At 55.4% G+C, this 14,273-nt stretch overlaps 6 protein-coding genes and 1 pseudogene across 7 annotated transcripts; 4 read left to right on the plus strand and 3 right to left on the minus strand.

Annotated features, from left to right (window-relative positions):
* Positions 1-722: 722 nt before the first annotated feature.
* GGS23DRAFT_260843 (SAICAR synthase-like protein) lies at positions 723-2,315 on the minus strand. The gene is made up of 2 exons (XM_051512350.1): positions 2,190-2,315; positions 723-2,114 (listed from the first exon to the last, which is right to left on the minus strand). Exon 2 carries the CDS (start codon positions 1,872-1,874, stop codon positions 777-779), a length of 1,098 nt encoding a protein of 365 aa, XP_051368492.1. The 5' UTR covers positions 1,875-2,114; positions 2,190-2,315; the 3' UTR covers positions 723-776.
* A 4,163-nt stretch (positions 2,316-6,478) lies between these two features.
* On the minus strand, positions 6,479-7,818 carry GGS23DRAFT_583612 (uncharacterized protein). Its single transcript, XM_051517287.1, has 3 exons — positions 7,350-7,818; positions 6,961-7,293; positions 6,479-6,882 (listed from the first exon to the last, which is right to left on the minus strand). The coding sequence occupies exons 1-2, from the start codon at positions 7,416-7,418 to the stop codon at positions 7,069-7,071; spliced, it is 294 nt and encodes a 97-aa protein (XP_051368493.1). The 5' UTR covers positions 7,419-7,818; the 3' UTR covers positions 6,479-6,882; positions 6,961-7,068.
* Positions 7,819-7,869: 51 nt separating this feature from the next.
* GGS23DRAFT_583613 (uncharacterized protein) lies at positions 7,870-8,332 on the plus strand. The gene has a single exon (XM_051517288.1). It carries the CDS (start codon positions 7,958-7,960, stop codon positions 8,162-8,164), a length of 207 nt encoding a protein of 68 aa, XP_051368494.1. The 5' UTR covers positions 7,870-7,957; the 3' UTR covers positions 8,165-8,332.
* A 511-nt stretch (positions 8,333-8,843) lies between these two features.
* GGS23DRAFT_583617 (uncharacterized protein) lies at positions 8,844-9,623 on the minus strand. The gene is made up of 2 exons (XM_051517289.1): positions 8,938-9,623; positions 8,844-8,866 (listed from the first exon to the last, which is right to left on the minus strand). Exon 1 carries the CDS (start codon positions 9,583-9,585, stop codon positions 9,385-9,387), a length of 201 nt encoding a protein of 66 aa, XP_051368495.1. The 5' UTR covers positions 9,586-9,623; the 3' UTR covers positions 8,844-8,866; positions 8,938-9,384.
* A 64-nt stretch (positions 9,624-9,687) lies between these two features.
* On the plus strand, positions 9,688-11,081 carry GGS23DRAFT_583618 (uncharacterized protein). The gene has a single exon (XM_051517290.1). The coding sequence runs from the start codon at positions 9,883-9,885 to the stop codon at positions 10,879-10,881; it is 999 nt and encodes a 332-aa protein (XP_051368496.1). The 5' UTR covers positions 9,688-9,882; the 3' UTR covers positions 10,882-11,081.
* A 388-nt stretch (positions 11,082-11,469) lies between these two features.
* Positions 11,470-11,559, plus strand: GGS23DRAFT_t79 (annotated as a pseudogene). Its single transcript has one exon. The product of its transcript is annotated as a tRNA-OTHER (tRNA).
* Positions 11,560-12,907: 1,348 nt separating this feature from the next.
* On the plus strand, positions 12,908-14,183 carry GGS23DRAFT_607235 (mitochondrial biogenesis AIM24-domain-containing protein; the record flags this gene model as incomplete). Its single annotated transcript, XM_051520017.1, has 3 exons — positions 12,908-13,082; positions 13,155-13,273; positions 13,326-14,183. 3 exons carry the CDS (start codon positions 12,908-12,910, stop codon positions 14,181-14,183), a joined length of 1,152 nt encoding a protein of 383 aa, XP_051368497.1.
* Positions 14,184-14,273: the final 90 nt, after the last annotated feature.

A 14,273-nucleotide genomic window follows, 5' to 3' on the forward strand; every position in this document is an offset into this window, starting at 1 on the left:
TTATGTACGACGAAGCGCGTATGCATTCTCAACATTACCAAGGGGGGGGAGGCCACCCTGTACGCTCTCATCATTCACCATCATCGCTAGGCACGAGACGAGCGAACGACATACTTCTTGCAACAATAGACTCGTCAATTCTTAGGGCTAGATAGGCGGTGGCTGTCCGTGGGCTTTCATGATTACTGCTGTTCGGTTAGGTACGTTAGGGGGGTGAGATACGGTTAGCTTTACACGCATATCACCGCATTGTTCCCCTTTTTCCTTAATCTATGCGCCTCCCTCGTAAGGACCCCGTTTTCCCCAACCCTAGGGAACGCGTTGCCGGAAGGATTCTTACGTGGTCACACGCCAGCAAGTCGTTCTATTACGTTCGACATATTAATGTATATGTTTAAGTTACCAAAGAACCACTAAAATCGTGTAATCGAGCTGTTGGACGGACGGCTACTGTTAGCACCTCATTCCAGAAAAGTCTGCGAGAGGAGTCCCAAGACGGCTCGGGACTTCGGCTCGCCGAGCGGGCATGCTACCACACGGAATAGCAATCTGCCAGTCTTATGCCGGCGCTCGATGGATGTCGTGGGAAATGGACATGTTACAATTCGGCACCAGTTAGGAGGATACGAGGGCAGGCTGACGAGGCATGGCACGGGTTCCTGTTATTGAAGAGGGAAGGGGGAAAAGACGAAGTTGGTACGCCGGTTATTCGCCGCGCTCTAAGGCACGTTCCGTTCTAAGCCTCCGATTACAGCGGTGGTTCACTAGCCGAGGGGTCAGGAGCGGACCTCGACAATGTCCGAGCACATCTTGAGGAACCGGTCGCGGTACTCGCTGCTGTCGGCGGTGATGGTCATGGGCCCGTGTCCGGCGACGACGTCGTAGCTCCGGACCAGCCCGGTCATGGCCTTGGCGTGGACCGCGTGCTTCGACCAGAAGAAGTCGAGGATGGCGGCCCGGTAGACCTCGCGGCCGTCGCGCGACACGATCCCGGTGCGCCAGCTCGGCGGCGAGGGGGGCGCGAGGGGCGGCGGCGGCGGCGCTTCCTCGTCCCCCGGCGCGCTCGCCGCGGAGACGCGCACGAGGAAGAGCGAGTAGTCGACGGCGCCGCAGTCGGCGAGGAGCCGCGTGTCGTTCTCGAGCTGGCGCGCGAACGCGGCGGCCTGCGCGGCGGAGACCCGGAGCTTGTCGCGGAACTCGTCTGGCAGCTTCGACTTGGTGGCCTCGGAGGCCAGCGCGCCGCCGGCGACGTCACGCTCGGGGAAGAAGTAGGAGGCGGGCTTGAGGTCCCAGGACTCCCACCGGGGCGCCGAGCCGCCGCCCTCTCCCTCGCCCTCGCCCTCGCGCCCGTGCATGAGGTTCTCCATGACGATGTGGTGGGTCGGGGCGAGGCCCAGGAGCGTGCCGAGGCTCCGGTGGGCGGCCTCGAGGAAGTCGGTGATGCGCACGAGCAGGCTGGCGCCGTTGGCGCGGACGTGGTCGGCGTAGGCGGCGAGCAGGCGGTGGCGGAAGAAGCGGTGCTCGAAGGCGCGCGGGACCGACTTGACGAGATAGGCACCGTCGCTGGTGCGGTAGAAGGTGGAGCCGCTGTAGCCCATGTCGCCGAGCGGCAGGAGAGCGGCCGCCCCCGCCGCGCCGCGCCGGCCCTGCTTCCGCGCGTCGAAGCTGCCCCGGTACGCGGCCTCGCTGATCCCCCACCCCCGCCGCAGCTCCGCGAACAGGTCCGCGCGGGCCGGCTGCAGCGCCACCCAGTGCAGGTAGAAGACGCGCAGAGCGCGCGCCAGCGAGGGCTCCCGCGCCGCCCGCCCGTCCTCGCCCGCGCTCAGCATCGCGAAGACGACGGACCGAGCGATGGTCCTCTCGCGCCGCGTCATGCTCGCAGGGCTGCGCGTCGCGCGCCGGCCCGCTCTCGTCCTTGCCTCCTGCGGACTGCCGGGGCACCCTACGGGCGGCGGAGATGTCGGGGTATTCTCGCAGAATGGAGTCGATGCTGGGAGCTACCGAGCTGTGGCCGCGTTATTGCAAGATGGGCAGACGGACCAGGTAGGAAAAGGGGGTGGTAGTAGGGTGACGACAAGGAGTGTCTTGTAGTAGTAGAGGAATTAATGTCTCTGCTTAATGACGGTGGAATAATCAGAGTAGCATAATCAATGGTGAGTAGAGGAGTGACGTCATCCTGCGATAAGTACCTGAGGTCGCGTGTGTATGATGACATCACTAGCTGGGTACATCGGGTATATTGGCTGTAGTATGTCCCGAATCTTGCCCTCGGGAGCGGCGGAGCCCTCGCCACCTTAACAGGCGCGCTGTGCGGGCCCCAGGCAGCCGTCGGAAAGAGTGGGAAATTGGGATTGGGATTGGGGCTGGAGGATTGATGTTGCGGTGATGGTTGACGAGACCTGCCAAAGAGGAGACATGGAAACCGAGGCACAGAAGCGTCTGTTGTCGTAGAAGAAGTTGAGGGATGGTCTGTTTCGTTCCATCGAGAGGAGGTTAGCGGCCAGATCAGAAAGAAACGGGGGAAGGAGACGTCAGACGACAGACGACAGACCTCTGGAAATCGGGCTAAAGGGAGCCATCGTGGCCCAGTAAGATGCCCATGGAGATCTGCCTACGCACTGCGCCCCTCCCGCATGCCACGATCCGAGCATGTCGAAGCAGCTCTTCCGTGCGATCTTAATCTCGATTCTCCTCATCCTTACCGCCGTGGCGGAACCTGGGGTCCTCTGGTCACGGCCATTTCTCCTCGCTGGCGGCGTCGTTTTAACCGTCACTCGAGTCTCCTGCACCTGCACCACAATCACCGCCGGAATCAACCTCTGAGCTGCTGCTATCGTCGAGACTTATGGTGGAAGGTGGGGATATGGGAGGGGTAATCGTTTCGGGTCTGTGGCTTGGGGCTCCATCTGAGCATCGACGTTTGTGGTGTTGGCTTCCGCCTCGGCCTTCGCCCTGGCCTCCATCCGGGCTGGCGATCGAGAGCTGGCTGGCTGGGGATTTATTGGTGTGAGGCGATGGGCCAGTAGAAAAGCTGCATCCCAAAAGATCAAGGTGTCGGCTGGTCCACTGCAGAGGGGGGACAAGGAGTCGTTCGCGACAGTGTCGGCGAATCAGGTCGTTGATGGACACGGCGGCGTCGGCTAAGGAAATGTCGACGCCGTCATCATGGTAATCATCATTATCATCATCAAGAAGCTGGTGCCTCTGTATCTCCGGTAGATGATAGCAATCCATCTGAAAGTGCCCGAGCCCGAGCCCGAGTGTGAAGGAAACGGGAAAAAAAACGAAGCAGACGAAGTAGAGAAGATGCGGCAACTCGCGTGCTGCGCCGCCTGCACACCATCCGTGTCCATATCGAGAAGGGGATGACTTTCAGCGAGCCGTCCCCCTGTCCCAATGCCGACGTCTACGGCTGGAAGATTATATTATGCGCAGCCCGCCGGGATGGAGCATTCACGGAGAGATGTGCCACGGCACGCAACATGCGCCAACGCTATATTCAGACAGGACGTACGTGGCGAAGACCCCCAAAATTCGACAGCCAAGGGCACGCTTCGCCCCATCTATAAAGGGAAGGACTGCCCGATGTTTTTTTTGTGTTGCTATGTATGTTTCTGGGTGGGGGCTTTTTGTGGCATTTCAACAGGCAACACAGGAACAGAGGCCTATTCGAGCGGCCATTTCCATGTCCGGAATGTCAAAAGCAGGAAACCAAGCCGAATGTCATGATTGACGGCTACCTCAAGTAGCTATCTCACATGTCAGAAGTGCACGGCCGAGATGGCCAGTCCGGCAAAGAAGCAGAGCCCGCGACTCTTTCCGGTGGTAGGTCCCAGGCGAATCGAGGAAGAAAACGAGGGAGGGGCGGGAACGACGAAGAGAGCGGCGGGGGCGGCTCTGCCGCGACTCTTCTTAATGATCAGTCGCTTATCGGATCGAACAGGCGACGGAGAGGCCAGGGCAGGGACGAAATGGCGATCCCCTCATTACTGGATCTGATAGATCCGGCTTTACTCGAAGACGAAGACGGGAGATGGGAGGCAGGCATATCTCCGCCTCCGCCGTATTCACAAGTAGGAAGTCCATTATGAATGCGGCCAGGGTTTAAGACGGGCTCTGCCCAGAGGAGTCCGGATGCTGACTAGCTTCGGCCCTGCGCGGGCATTATACGTAGGGCCTGGAGACCCTATTTTCCTAGCTTTAAGGTGTTCCGGGACTCGTGGATTCCCCCTGTTTCAGGTATTCCCTAATCCCGGAGCCGTACACGCTAGGCGAACCGGGTAAAAGAACCATCTCTGCAGATTAGAGTTGTCTGCGCAACAAAAAGCGTAGGGACCGGAATTGACGACGGTGGGTAGGCCGTGAGCACGGCCCAGGCGACTATGGGTAGTCAGTGATAGCGAGAGGGGGCGCGAGGCCACTCTTCTGCTCTTGCAACAGCGTTACTCTGTTTCTACGCTTCCTTGACCCGCGCGATTAGCAGCGAGATAGCTCCCCAACTTCCCGAACCGAATAGAATTTTAAGCTAGCAACGCAAATAACTTTGCTCTCCCCCCAGTCGTGAGTTGTAAACATTTGGTTCTGTCGAGTGTTCTCCCCGGGCCTCAGCAAATTCATGCCTGTCATCTCTCATCAGGTGGATTTATGTGGCTGTCGTGCGCCGGGAGGGATCAAGCTATGCGCCATGGGACCCAACACAGCAGGGAACAATCGACCGCGGCGAATCATTACGCTCGCCTGTATACCCTTCCGTGCAGTACCTCGGCGGGGACACTTTGCGACTCGGAGAACCCGAAGGGGGGAAACAGAAGAAGTTGTACTGCAAAGGAGATGGACCTAAACTCGTTCCCCCGGCACGTTGTTTCCTATTTAGTATGTATTGACAGCAACAGAAATGCGCTGCCGCCTGTGACTCAGTGCCAAACCCAGAGTTCAAGAGGCGCTCAGTATCTTATCGCCCGTTTTGCTCAACTATTCCGTAGCCGTCATGTCGTTATTACCCGCAGCCAATCCCCAAAGCCACAGATCTGACTGCGGCGTCATCACCTTTGCTGTAGCCCGCTACTGCTTTGCTGATACGACTGCCAGGCCAGCTCGACTCGTTTATATGGAGGCATCTCATGGGCTAAGGTCTTCTGGAATGCCCTTAGCTTCCAATATATCATTTTCTCCAACTCCGTAAGGGCCAATGGCCTCTTCTGTAGAGGTATAGACCGTGGGGAAGGGTAATCTTTGCATCTAAGGCCTGAATTAGCTCATTGCCGGTCGACTGAGCAAGAGACTCACAAGGTATTCAGCAATAGGAGGCCAGAATGGCATGCCGGGTGATGTGTAAACGTAAGAGCGAGGACCCTTTTGCAGTAGCAAGAGGACCTCAAATCCACAATCCTTGTGAAAATCGTGCGACTTTCCGGTCAATGTCTTGCGTCGCTTGATGACTTTTGTAGCCTGGCGTTTCGCCTCTCGCTTTGCGGCTGCAGTTGCTCGTGTCGGTGGCTTTGGAAGGGTAGAGCCATTTTCGACCTGTGCAAATTACCATGGGTTGTTATCTTTAGTCTTGCTTGACGGATAACCATCGCGCCTACCACTATTCCCTCGCACGAAGGCATCGCTGAACCTCAAGAACGCTCTCTTCTGCGCTGGATACGACGAGACTTTCTTAAGCCCTTAGGTGCTCTGGCTGGATCCTTTCGAACGACTGCCCGTAAACGTGACGATCGTCGACAGCGACGCCGACATGCGCCGACCAGGAGCGCTTAACTGACTCCCTGGGGCTGGGCGATTGTACCAGTGACTTTCAGCTAACTAGGTAGCTATGACCAAGAGAGACTGGAGATATTATAAACCCGAACAATTACCCTCCTTTAGCTTCCGGGCCTTCAACAAAAGAAGTGTCTTATAATTTAGTAGTATTGCTTAAGCGATAAACTTCGCCGTCGTCTGGAGAGTTATATGAGCTATAATAGTTATAGGGGCTGTAAGAGATCTTTAAAGGAGAGGGATATCAGGGACCGTTAGGAAGGAGGTCGACGCTATTTATACTTTCTAAGCCCCTCTCCAAGACTCTTCAACCGGCACCCTAAAAGGCAGAAGGCCTTGCGACCCCCCGTCACCGCCTCGCTGTTAAGGACATTTTTATGCATGCCCTTTGATCCTTTATGAAGGCCAATAGGAGCCGGGTGTGTCCGCCCAGCCAAGTTCCACGTTACCAAGTGAGTAGGTAAGGTGGGAAGATCATATACGTGAACCGGTTAAAGCCTCCGAGTGATTCCAGCGCCTTGATCGATTATTGGGTATAATGGGACGTTGACAAGTGGGTGCGGGATCTCAAGAAAAGGAAGGGCACGGGTATGGGAAGGGGCCGTACTTGCAGAGCGCCTCGAGAAGCGCTTAACTTAAGGGGCAATCCCATTCCCTTAGATTAAGTGAATGGTACCTGAATACTCGGGCATATAAAGGATAGGAGGCACAGGACCGGTAACCAACTCCAATAAAATCTATTCTCATGATTCATCTTTAATCGAAATAGACTCAGATCGGCGAGAATTATATGTTATATGACTATACAAGCTTCTGGCTGCTAGACGCCGAGAACCTGATGTGCTGACCGAGATTGTTAATCTTGTCCGCCGACTTTCCGCTTACTACTACGATGATATTGCTGATGAATAATAACAATGGCTGCGAACATCGCCGGGATATGCCATAGGCAGGTCGGAGGAGCCACCCGATGCAGAGCAGGGAGAGACCCGAAGAGGCGATAACTAAGATATATAAGCTCGCTAGGGCTTGGGACGGCTCGGGAATGTTGTCCCGCTCATCCTGGATGTCCTTGGTGACGCCGTGGTTGGCCAGGTTTGGGTGGAATTGGCCGATGTTTAGCTGATGAAGAGGGCGGCTGATCGTCAGCAACAAGACACTCACACAAGGGGGGAATGAACTAAAGACGCGGGTGCCTACAAGTCTTCATAGACTGTGTACAGCTGGTCACGCTATATCCGGCCCAGTGGTTACGTTCGGAGTGAACGTGCCCTGGCAGACGTCCATGGCGTGGAGGGAGTGCCACTTCTAGATCCCTACTTCGCGAGCTTGTCGGTGACATCGTCTTCGACGCCTGAGAGCTCCGCACGCCCCGGTTGCGCTTGCGCACAGCTTGCCCGGAGCTCCTCCAAGAGGGCCACGTGATGTGGGTGAAATCACCGATGTTCCTTGTGAATCCAGTTCCATTCCACGCTCTAGCGTGCACCGCTTCCAGGGCCACCTCTCCGCCGCTGTACGCCTCGAGGAACCGGTCTGCGGCATCGATCAAATTCCCGCCGAAGAACATCACATCTGGTCCCAGTTCATACTTCACCAGTATCCATGAACTCCACACCTAAGATCTCGTAGACCGCAGCTCTCACTTGCTGCCGCGTCATGCCTTGAAAGCGACAGACATAGTCGACGTTCTTTTGGGCGACGGGGACGGATTTCCCAGCATCAAGCCAGTAGCAGAAGCGGCCGCCACGGCCGAAAGAACCGTACGCCGCTCGCCGCTCTCCGCCCTCTCCATATCGTGACCAGCCTAGTTTCACTAGCCTATCGACAATGTGAGAAGGGATTATAGTTTGCTGGCGTGATGGCTTGGATCGGGGACGAGTTCGGGGACGGGGAGCGGTCGGTATGGCATCTCCCCGAGGAGTGCGCTTCGAGCGATGAGCTCCCTGCTTTCCTCGTAGGTATGCATATTCGGTATTCGATCTGCTTGACGATGCAGAAGAGGTACCATGGCCAGGACCTTTTTGCTAGGTGACTACAGGGGCTGGTGGCTTGTGCGTCTGACGAGTTTTAGGGTTTAGCACGCCATGCACGGGCACGAGGTTTCAGCTCAGATCCCACTGTTTCGCGTCTTCTTCACCTTTACCATCTAATTATTCAAATTAAATCTTCCTCGGGAAGTGCGATCCAGCAAATTTTCATGGCTATCGACTACTCAAAATGGGGCAACTTAGACACGGATTCTGAAGCAGAAATTTCGCCTCCGTCAGTCCCGACGCGCCGAGCTCTCACTCCCGCGGCCTTACAACCGGGTGCGCAAGCGACGGAAGCACCAGTCGCAAGTAGCAGGCCAGGATCCATCCAGGCCGTCATGGTCCGGTGCGATGTTAGCTTAGTGGTGTGCTAGCTTGTCCGGAATAACGGTTACTCACGGCCCGGAGCCGGAAAGCAGGATGTTGTGAAGACCCTATGTTAAGCCTCGATATCCGGACTCCCGGGTGCTGGCTGTGCCACTGCGACGCGTTAGAGGCGCTCAGTCCTCTTCTCCTCCTCCTACCTCTTCCTACCTCTTCCTACCTCTTCCTACCTCTTCCTACCTCTTCCTACCTCTTCCTACCTCTTCCAACTACCGCTAGCGTACCCTTGCTGGCGTCCTGGCTTCCTGGCTTCCCGGCTTCTTGGCTTCTTGGCTTCTTGGCTTGCTGGCGTGCTAACATAACGCCGTTAGTTAACTAACTACCTAGGTACTAAATATAACGTTAACGTAATTCACCACCTAGTGGGCCACATCACCTAGTAGGCCATACTCCATAATAGCAGCGCAAAACACCTAGAGAGAACCCTCGGCGGCTCATTGCGATCAGATGGTGGTGGGCGAGACTTCGCCGCCTCGGAAGCGCTCTTCTTGTTTTCATTAAAGATGATGTCCAAGGCGTCCCTAATCCGCGCCAGACGCTCGTGTTTTCCCTAATCAAGCATCACGACTGTTGCTCCAGGTGATCTTCACTCAGCCCAAGTGATCCTGCCATCTGAGTGTTCGTGGAAGTAGCGCCCGCTTTCAGCCTCCTGCTCCCAATAGTCCTTTCCTTTGCTCGTTGGTTTGGATGACCTATGGGAGGATCCCTCCGATAATGAGGCTTTTCGTTTCTGAGCAATGCCACCACTACCGCAGTCACTCACAGGTGGGAGCGACTTCGAGGACGAAGACGGGGAGCTTGAGGTCTTGTCATGTTTGGACAGGCGCTCTAGTTTGGACGAAGTCGGAGGCGTAGGCTCGCAGGGTTGCTGGACTATTTCGTAGCCAGCTTCGTCTTCGTTGTTGACGACTTAATCATGGATTCTGGCCCCTGGACCTTGCGGTCGAGGGATGAGACGTATAGGCGCTTGGAAGGCTTAGGCTTTGGCTGTTGTAGAGTCGTCTGCACGAGCTCCTCCATTAGCTGGTGACTTGTGTGAGCGGACGATATCATATCTTAGCCGCCTGTTCTGCTTTCTCGTCCTCAGCTCCGGACAGTTGCGTGTCTGCCCCAGTCAATCGAGCTTTCTTCGTCGGTAACCAGTCGGCCCCAGAAGTCGCGTCGCGCCGCCTTTTCATATACAACGGCGTGTCTCGTGCGATATCTCCTGTCACTGGAGACTGTTCTCTAGAGCTCTGCGAACGTCCTGTGCCCGAGGTAACACGTCTTTCCACTTTCCGCAGACGAGGGCATTGCCGGCATGCTTACCTGCACGCTTCCTTGCAACAGCGCCCACCAGCTTCCCTTCCGAGGCCTTGGATGGTTTTAGGCGAGACTGGCGGGTCTGCGCCTTGGAAACGCCGCCGTTCATGATGAGGTGTCTCGTGGTACTTACCAGCGGGGCTAGATGACTCACCCAATCAGGCTGCATGCAGATCTGCCCCCCCCCCCCCCCGGGCATAACGCCGATGCAGAGGTGTACGGAAGCCCATATCTACACTACCGAGTGTACATACATCTCGCGCCCCGCGTCTTGCCGCTCTGCCTTCAAATCCTCTCCGCCTTCTGACTTCCATCCCGTCCACACGACATCGCCATATATAAGCCCGTGGCTGCACCTGCGCAACTGTCTCCGCCTCCATTTTTCTTCGTCTACATCCTCTCCACAATGCCGATGGTTACCGCCGATAAGGATTTACCCAAGTTACTCGACACCCCCGCGAAGCAGGTCAAATGGGCAAAGAAATTAGTCGCCGAGCATCTGAACAGTGCCGCAACGCGCATTGATAAGCCTCCTATGCAGGGAATGTTCAGCAGGACCCTATTCGTTACCCTCGCTGATAGCCGTGAGGTAGTTGTACAATTTCGTACCGAACCGCTTGACGTTAACGCGTTCAAGATCGCCAAGGTAGCGCTGGGTTCGTTTGTCCCAGATGCTGAAGCTCTCGGCAATGAAGAGTTAGAGAGCGCCGGTGCCTGGGCTTACTTCCTTACCCTTATGCCCGGCACGATATGGCACCGTGGAGTCGCTGGAAAGGGAGCCGAAGGACGTATTGCCGTCAATAAGTCATTAGGCCGCGTCTTTTCGAAGGGCTTTCTCGCCGACAACAGTCATGAAGCTATCGAAACTAAGCTTCGACCGCACCTAGACGCCATCTTAGCGTCGCCGTTAAAAGATATCCTCCCCTATAAAGCGACTATTGAGAGCTTCGCTAAGAGGCTTGATGAGTTTGCCCAGCTCCCGCTATGGGTTTCCCATTACGACCTTAACGACGTAAACGTACTCATCAACGAGAAATGCGAGGTTACTGCTTTGGTCGACTGGGAATTATCTACTCCGCTGCCTTTCGGGGCCGGCTTTGGCCGTATCCATACCATTGCCGGTGAATATACCGGAGGCGAGTTCTGGATGCCGGATGAATTCGAGGTTGCGGAAAGAGGCTTTTGGACGGAATTATTCGACGGAATGCCCGAATATATTCGAATGCTACTGGAAAAGCGCATTAACCTGGTCCAGGATGTTGTTATACTTGCGACCTTGCTAAGTTGCTTCTTCTTTGAGGATGGGAAGGTCGGTATTAGTCAGGTTGCCTTAAAGGCACTTCCGAAACATATGACCTATCGAATCCCTTTTGTCCGAGGGCAGGAGCAGCCGTATAGAGAATAATATGAAGTCAGGATAGAATGTGAAGAGGATAGAAATAGCTGAGATCTAAATCTAAAGGCACGTGGCAAGCAAAATGCTACCCTAGGTAGCTTAATAGCTATAGGGATATATGATCTATTACGTAGATCGGGAGAGCTACGTAGGCACTGAGGTTGCTTCTTGGGAGCAACGGAAAGTGGGAAGAAGAGAGTGAATTGACTGACTATCTAAGAAGGAAGGAGATGAACAAAGGAGATGCGAGCTGCCTATATATAGACGATAGGGAGCTGCGAGCTATGTTACATAAGCGAGCTGGGAGCTAGGTTAGGTCAGCGAGCAACCAGAGAAGAAGTAGGGAGCCATGTATAGGTGGCTCTCTACGTGACAAATACTTAATAGTATGTTAATAATTCGCGACGAGTAAGTTAGATAAGGCTGTACTTGTTACGACCCCTTATGCTCTAATACTACATGAAAGGGACGTTCACGCAACTCCGACGCTATTCACTGACGCCCAAGTATTTATTGCTCCCCCTTCCCTCTTTCTCTTTCTCCGCCGGCATAATACCAGTACGATATTTGCTCACAGCACAACTTGTGCCACGAAATAGTTTGGTGGTTTCGTAGTATGATTCTCGCTTAGGGAAAATCTATGCAAAAATATGCAATAGGTCCCGGGTTCAATCCCCTGCCAAACCCCGTTCTTTTTCCCACATGGAGCAGTGGTATACCGCTTGGCTGTCTATGGTTCCTGCATGATGCCGCCATTTAAGTAGGTTCGAATCCCGCTGTAGTAAAACCAGGGACCTGTATACGTCCTTCAAAACTGCGACTAACCAGGACCAAAAGGTCCGCCACTAACGAACTAGAAGATGTCCACAGCGTAATATCTAGGTATGAGACCAGGTTTCGAGATGGGTGCTTCAAAACACGCCGGTGCCTCTTCTGCTTAGCTATATGCCCTTAGGTTCCTACTTAGAGAGTATTCTAGTTGATATCGTTAGCCGTGCTGAATACCTCCGTGGAAGCCTATAATAGGAGAAACCTACGTTGTGTACCAACAAGACCAGAGGAAGAATTCCACGCATTGGCCAACCGTAGTAACTCAAGGTAGATACTCAGCTCCCGGAGGAGCCGATCTATCCTTGTAGATCGGCCCGGGGTACGGTAATAACGCCTCCGACGCCTTATGCATTCTCGCGTAGACATCGGCCCAAGCTAAGCAGGGGCGCTGAGATTCAGTGGACCCGATCCGAGACCAATCTGAGTCGATCGTATCCCGTCTCTATGCCAAGACTTCGCTCGCAAGCGAAGTCAATGTGTATACGGTGAACTTGATGTTCGATTTCATGGTTCGCGCGTTCGTCGGTTCGTCAACAATGTAGGTACGTAGGTTACGTTAGAGTTAGATATCTTCGACTGTCTGAGGTAAAAAGCACAATCATATGCGGGGAACCATGTGGTTCCCGAGAGCCTCTTATACAAGTCTCAGCCTTTGTTTCCTGCTCTTTCAAGGTTGCCGTCTCCGCATCGCCGCTCGGTGAACGATAAACGGCAAGGCATCAGTGAACCTAGATTCCGTAAAGGACATCTCGATTGTCTTTGTTACGATCAAGTAGATAGGTACTGCATGCCTACTGCGAGTTGATGGATGACCTAGTTTCTATATACAGTAGCATGTGCTCTTTGAGAGGAGACGCAACAAGGAAGATGGAGTAGGCGTCATGAGGATCACTCTCGAGGACCCGACGCCGCGTCTTGTTGGCTTGCATTATCAGATCAGCTTAGGTACCCTAGGCAAGTCCACCTTTGAATGACTAAGTATCTTGTTATATCGATAACCCCGATAGTATCATACTTCCCCGCCAATTACTTACGCACCAGTGGTATATGTAACTATCAGAGAGTCGGGTAGGAAAGGCCTATGCATGGTCTTTTCTCCTTCAATCCAAGATCATTACGCATGAAGCAAAGCTCCTCAGCGAGGGTCATAACTCCCACTCTTCCCGCCCTCCGTCTCTCCCTGCTCTTCTCGCGGGCCGCCACCATGCGTGGCCTCTCCCTCTCTGTCGGAAGAGGTCGCCCAGGTCAATTGGCGCGTCGGACAGGCTACATTTGTCGCCAATGTAGAGCTATCCAGATCAGCTCATCCCCCACGACCGAGTCCCCTCATGTGCGAGACGCCTTCGGCACGTCGCCCGGCGCGTTCAAAGATGTCTCAGGTCCGTCTAGATGCGTATAGCGGCCTGCCCGCCGGCCTTTTTGGACGGGAGTGTTCATGTGTTGTGTACTAGATGCGCGATTCGAGGTGCTCGGCGCGCCATATTCCCTCCTCTCCGTCTCTTTATCCGCCTCGCAGCGACTCTACACCCGGCGCGGCACTCTAGTCGCGGTATCGGGCAAAGCGCAGAACGTGAGATGGCAGGCAGCACCACCCGACAGATTCCGTGGACTGACCGATGCAGGCCTCGTCCACTCTCTCCTTGCTCTCTCCCTTCATTCGAGCCGTCACAGGCGTGCCATTCCTCTACCAACGCATTACCTCGACAACGCCGCTCACCGCATTAATATCGACCAAGTCGCCTACGACCACCTTCTACGTCCTACATCTCGACGGAACGACGGATTGGATGATAGCACAACGATCAGCCCTGCTCGCATGGACCGGACATTCGCTAACGGTCACGGCTCGCCTCCAACACCAGCTCCCTCTCGCGCGCTGGGGATCCTCTGAGGTGACCGGCCGAGGGCTTGCCGCGCTCTCCGCGCCGGGCCACATATACCAGCTCACGTTGGCGGAGGGCGAGGAGTTCGTCGCCCACCCGGCGAACGTCGTCGCCTACACCATTACGAAGCACCCGCCGCTACCGTTCCGGTTCAAGAGCACGGGGATCCGGTTCCAGGTGCCGTCGATCACGGCGTGGCTCGGCGACGCCAAGTTCCTGCAGACGATGCGCGGTACCGAGGCCTACAAGTTCGCCGCGCGGGCCCTCTTCGGGCTGCGCACGACGGCGCGGCGCACGATATGGGGCGACCGCCTTTTCCTGCAGTTCCGCGGCCCCACGACGCTCCTCCTGTCGAGCCGCGGCACCCGCATCAGCGACGTGCTGTCGAGCGCAGAGGTCAACGAGCTCGCCGACGCCTCTCCCGGCGTGGCACCGGCAGCCGTCGAGCTGAAGACGAACCCGAACCCGGCGTCCCGCGAAGCCGAGCCCCCGATGTCGAACGCCGCCACGGCGGTCAAGATAAGCGTGGCTAGCATCGGCGAGGACGGAAAGGCGCACTTCGAAGACGCGAAGAGCCTCAAGGAGTTTGAGAAGTGAGGGAGGAGCGCAGCAGCACGTCGCATTACGACTAGGGAATAGAAAAGGGGAAAGAAAAAAAGCATGTGGCATATAGGGGATAAGACTCGC

Source organism: Durotheca rogersii (assembly GCF_024521655.1).
Source record: "Durotheca rogersii strain YMJ 92031201 chromosome Unknown GGS23scaffold_28, whole genome shotgun sequence".
Classification (NCBI taxonomy): Eukaryota; Fungi; Ascomycota; class Sordariomycetes; order Xylariales; family Xylariaceae; genus Durotheca; species Durotheca rogersii.

Excerpts from the sequence above, each read along its gene's own strand:
- GGS23DRAFT_260843 (XM_051512350.1), bottom strand. The coding sequence starts at position 1,874 with ATGACGCGGCGCGAGAGGACCATCGCTCGGTCCGTCGTCTTCGCGATG.
- GGS23DRAFT_583612 (XM_051517287.1), bottom strand. The coding sequence starts at position 7,418 with ATGACGCGGCAGCAAGTGAGAGCTGCGGTCTACGAGATCTTAGGTGTG. Across the intron at positions 7,294-7,349 it reads AGTTCATGGATACTGGTGAA|ACCGGTTCCTCGAGGCGTAC; the intron begins GTATGAACTGGG and ends TCGATGCCGCAG.
- GGS23DRAFT_583613 (XM_051517288.1), top strand. The coding sequence starts at position 7,958 with ATGGCTATCGACTACTCAAAATGGGGCAACTTAGACACGGATTCTGAA.
- GGS23DRAFT_583617 (XM_051517289.1), bottom strand. The coding sequence starts at position 9,585 with ATGAACGGCGGCGTTTCCAAGGCGCAGACCCGCCAGTCTCGCCTAAAA.
- GGS23DRAFT_583618 (XM_051517290.1), top strand. The coding sequence starts at position 9,883 with ATGCCGATGGTTACCGCCGATAAGGATTTACCCAAGTTACTCGACACC.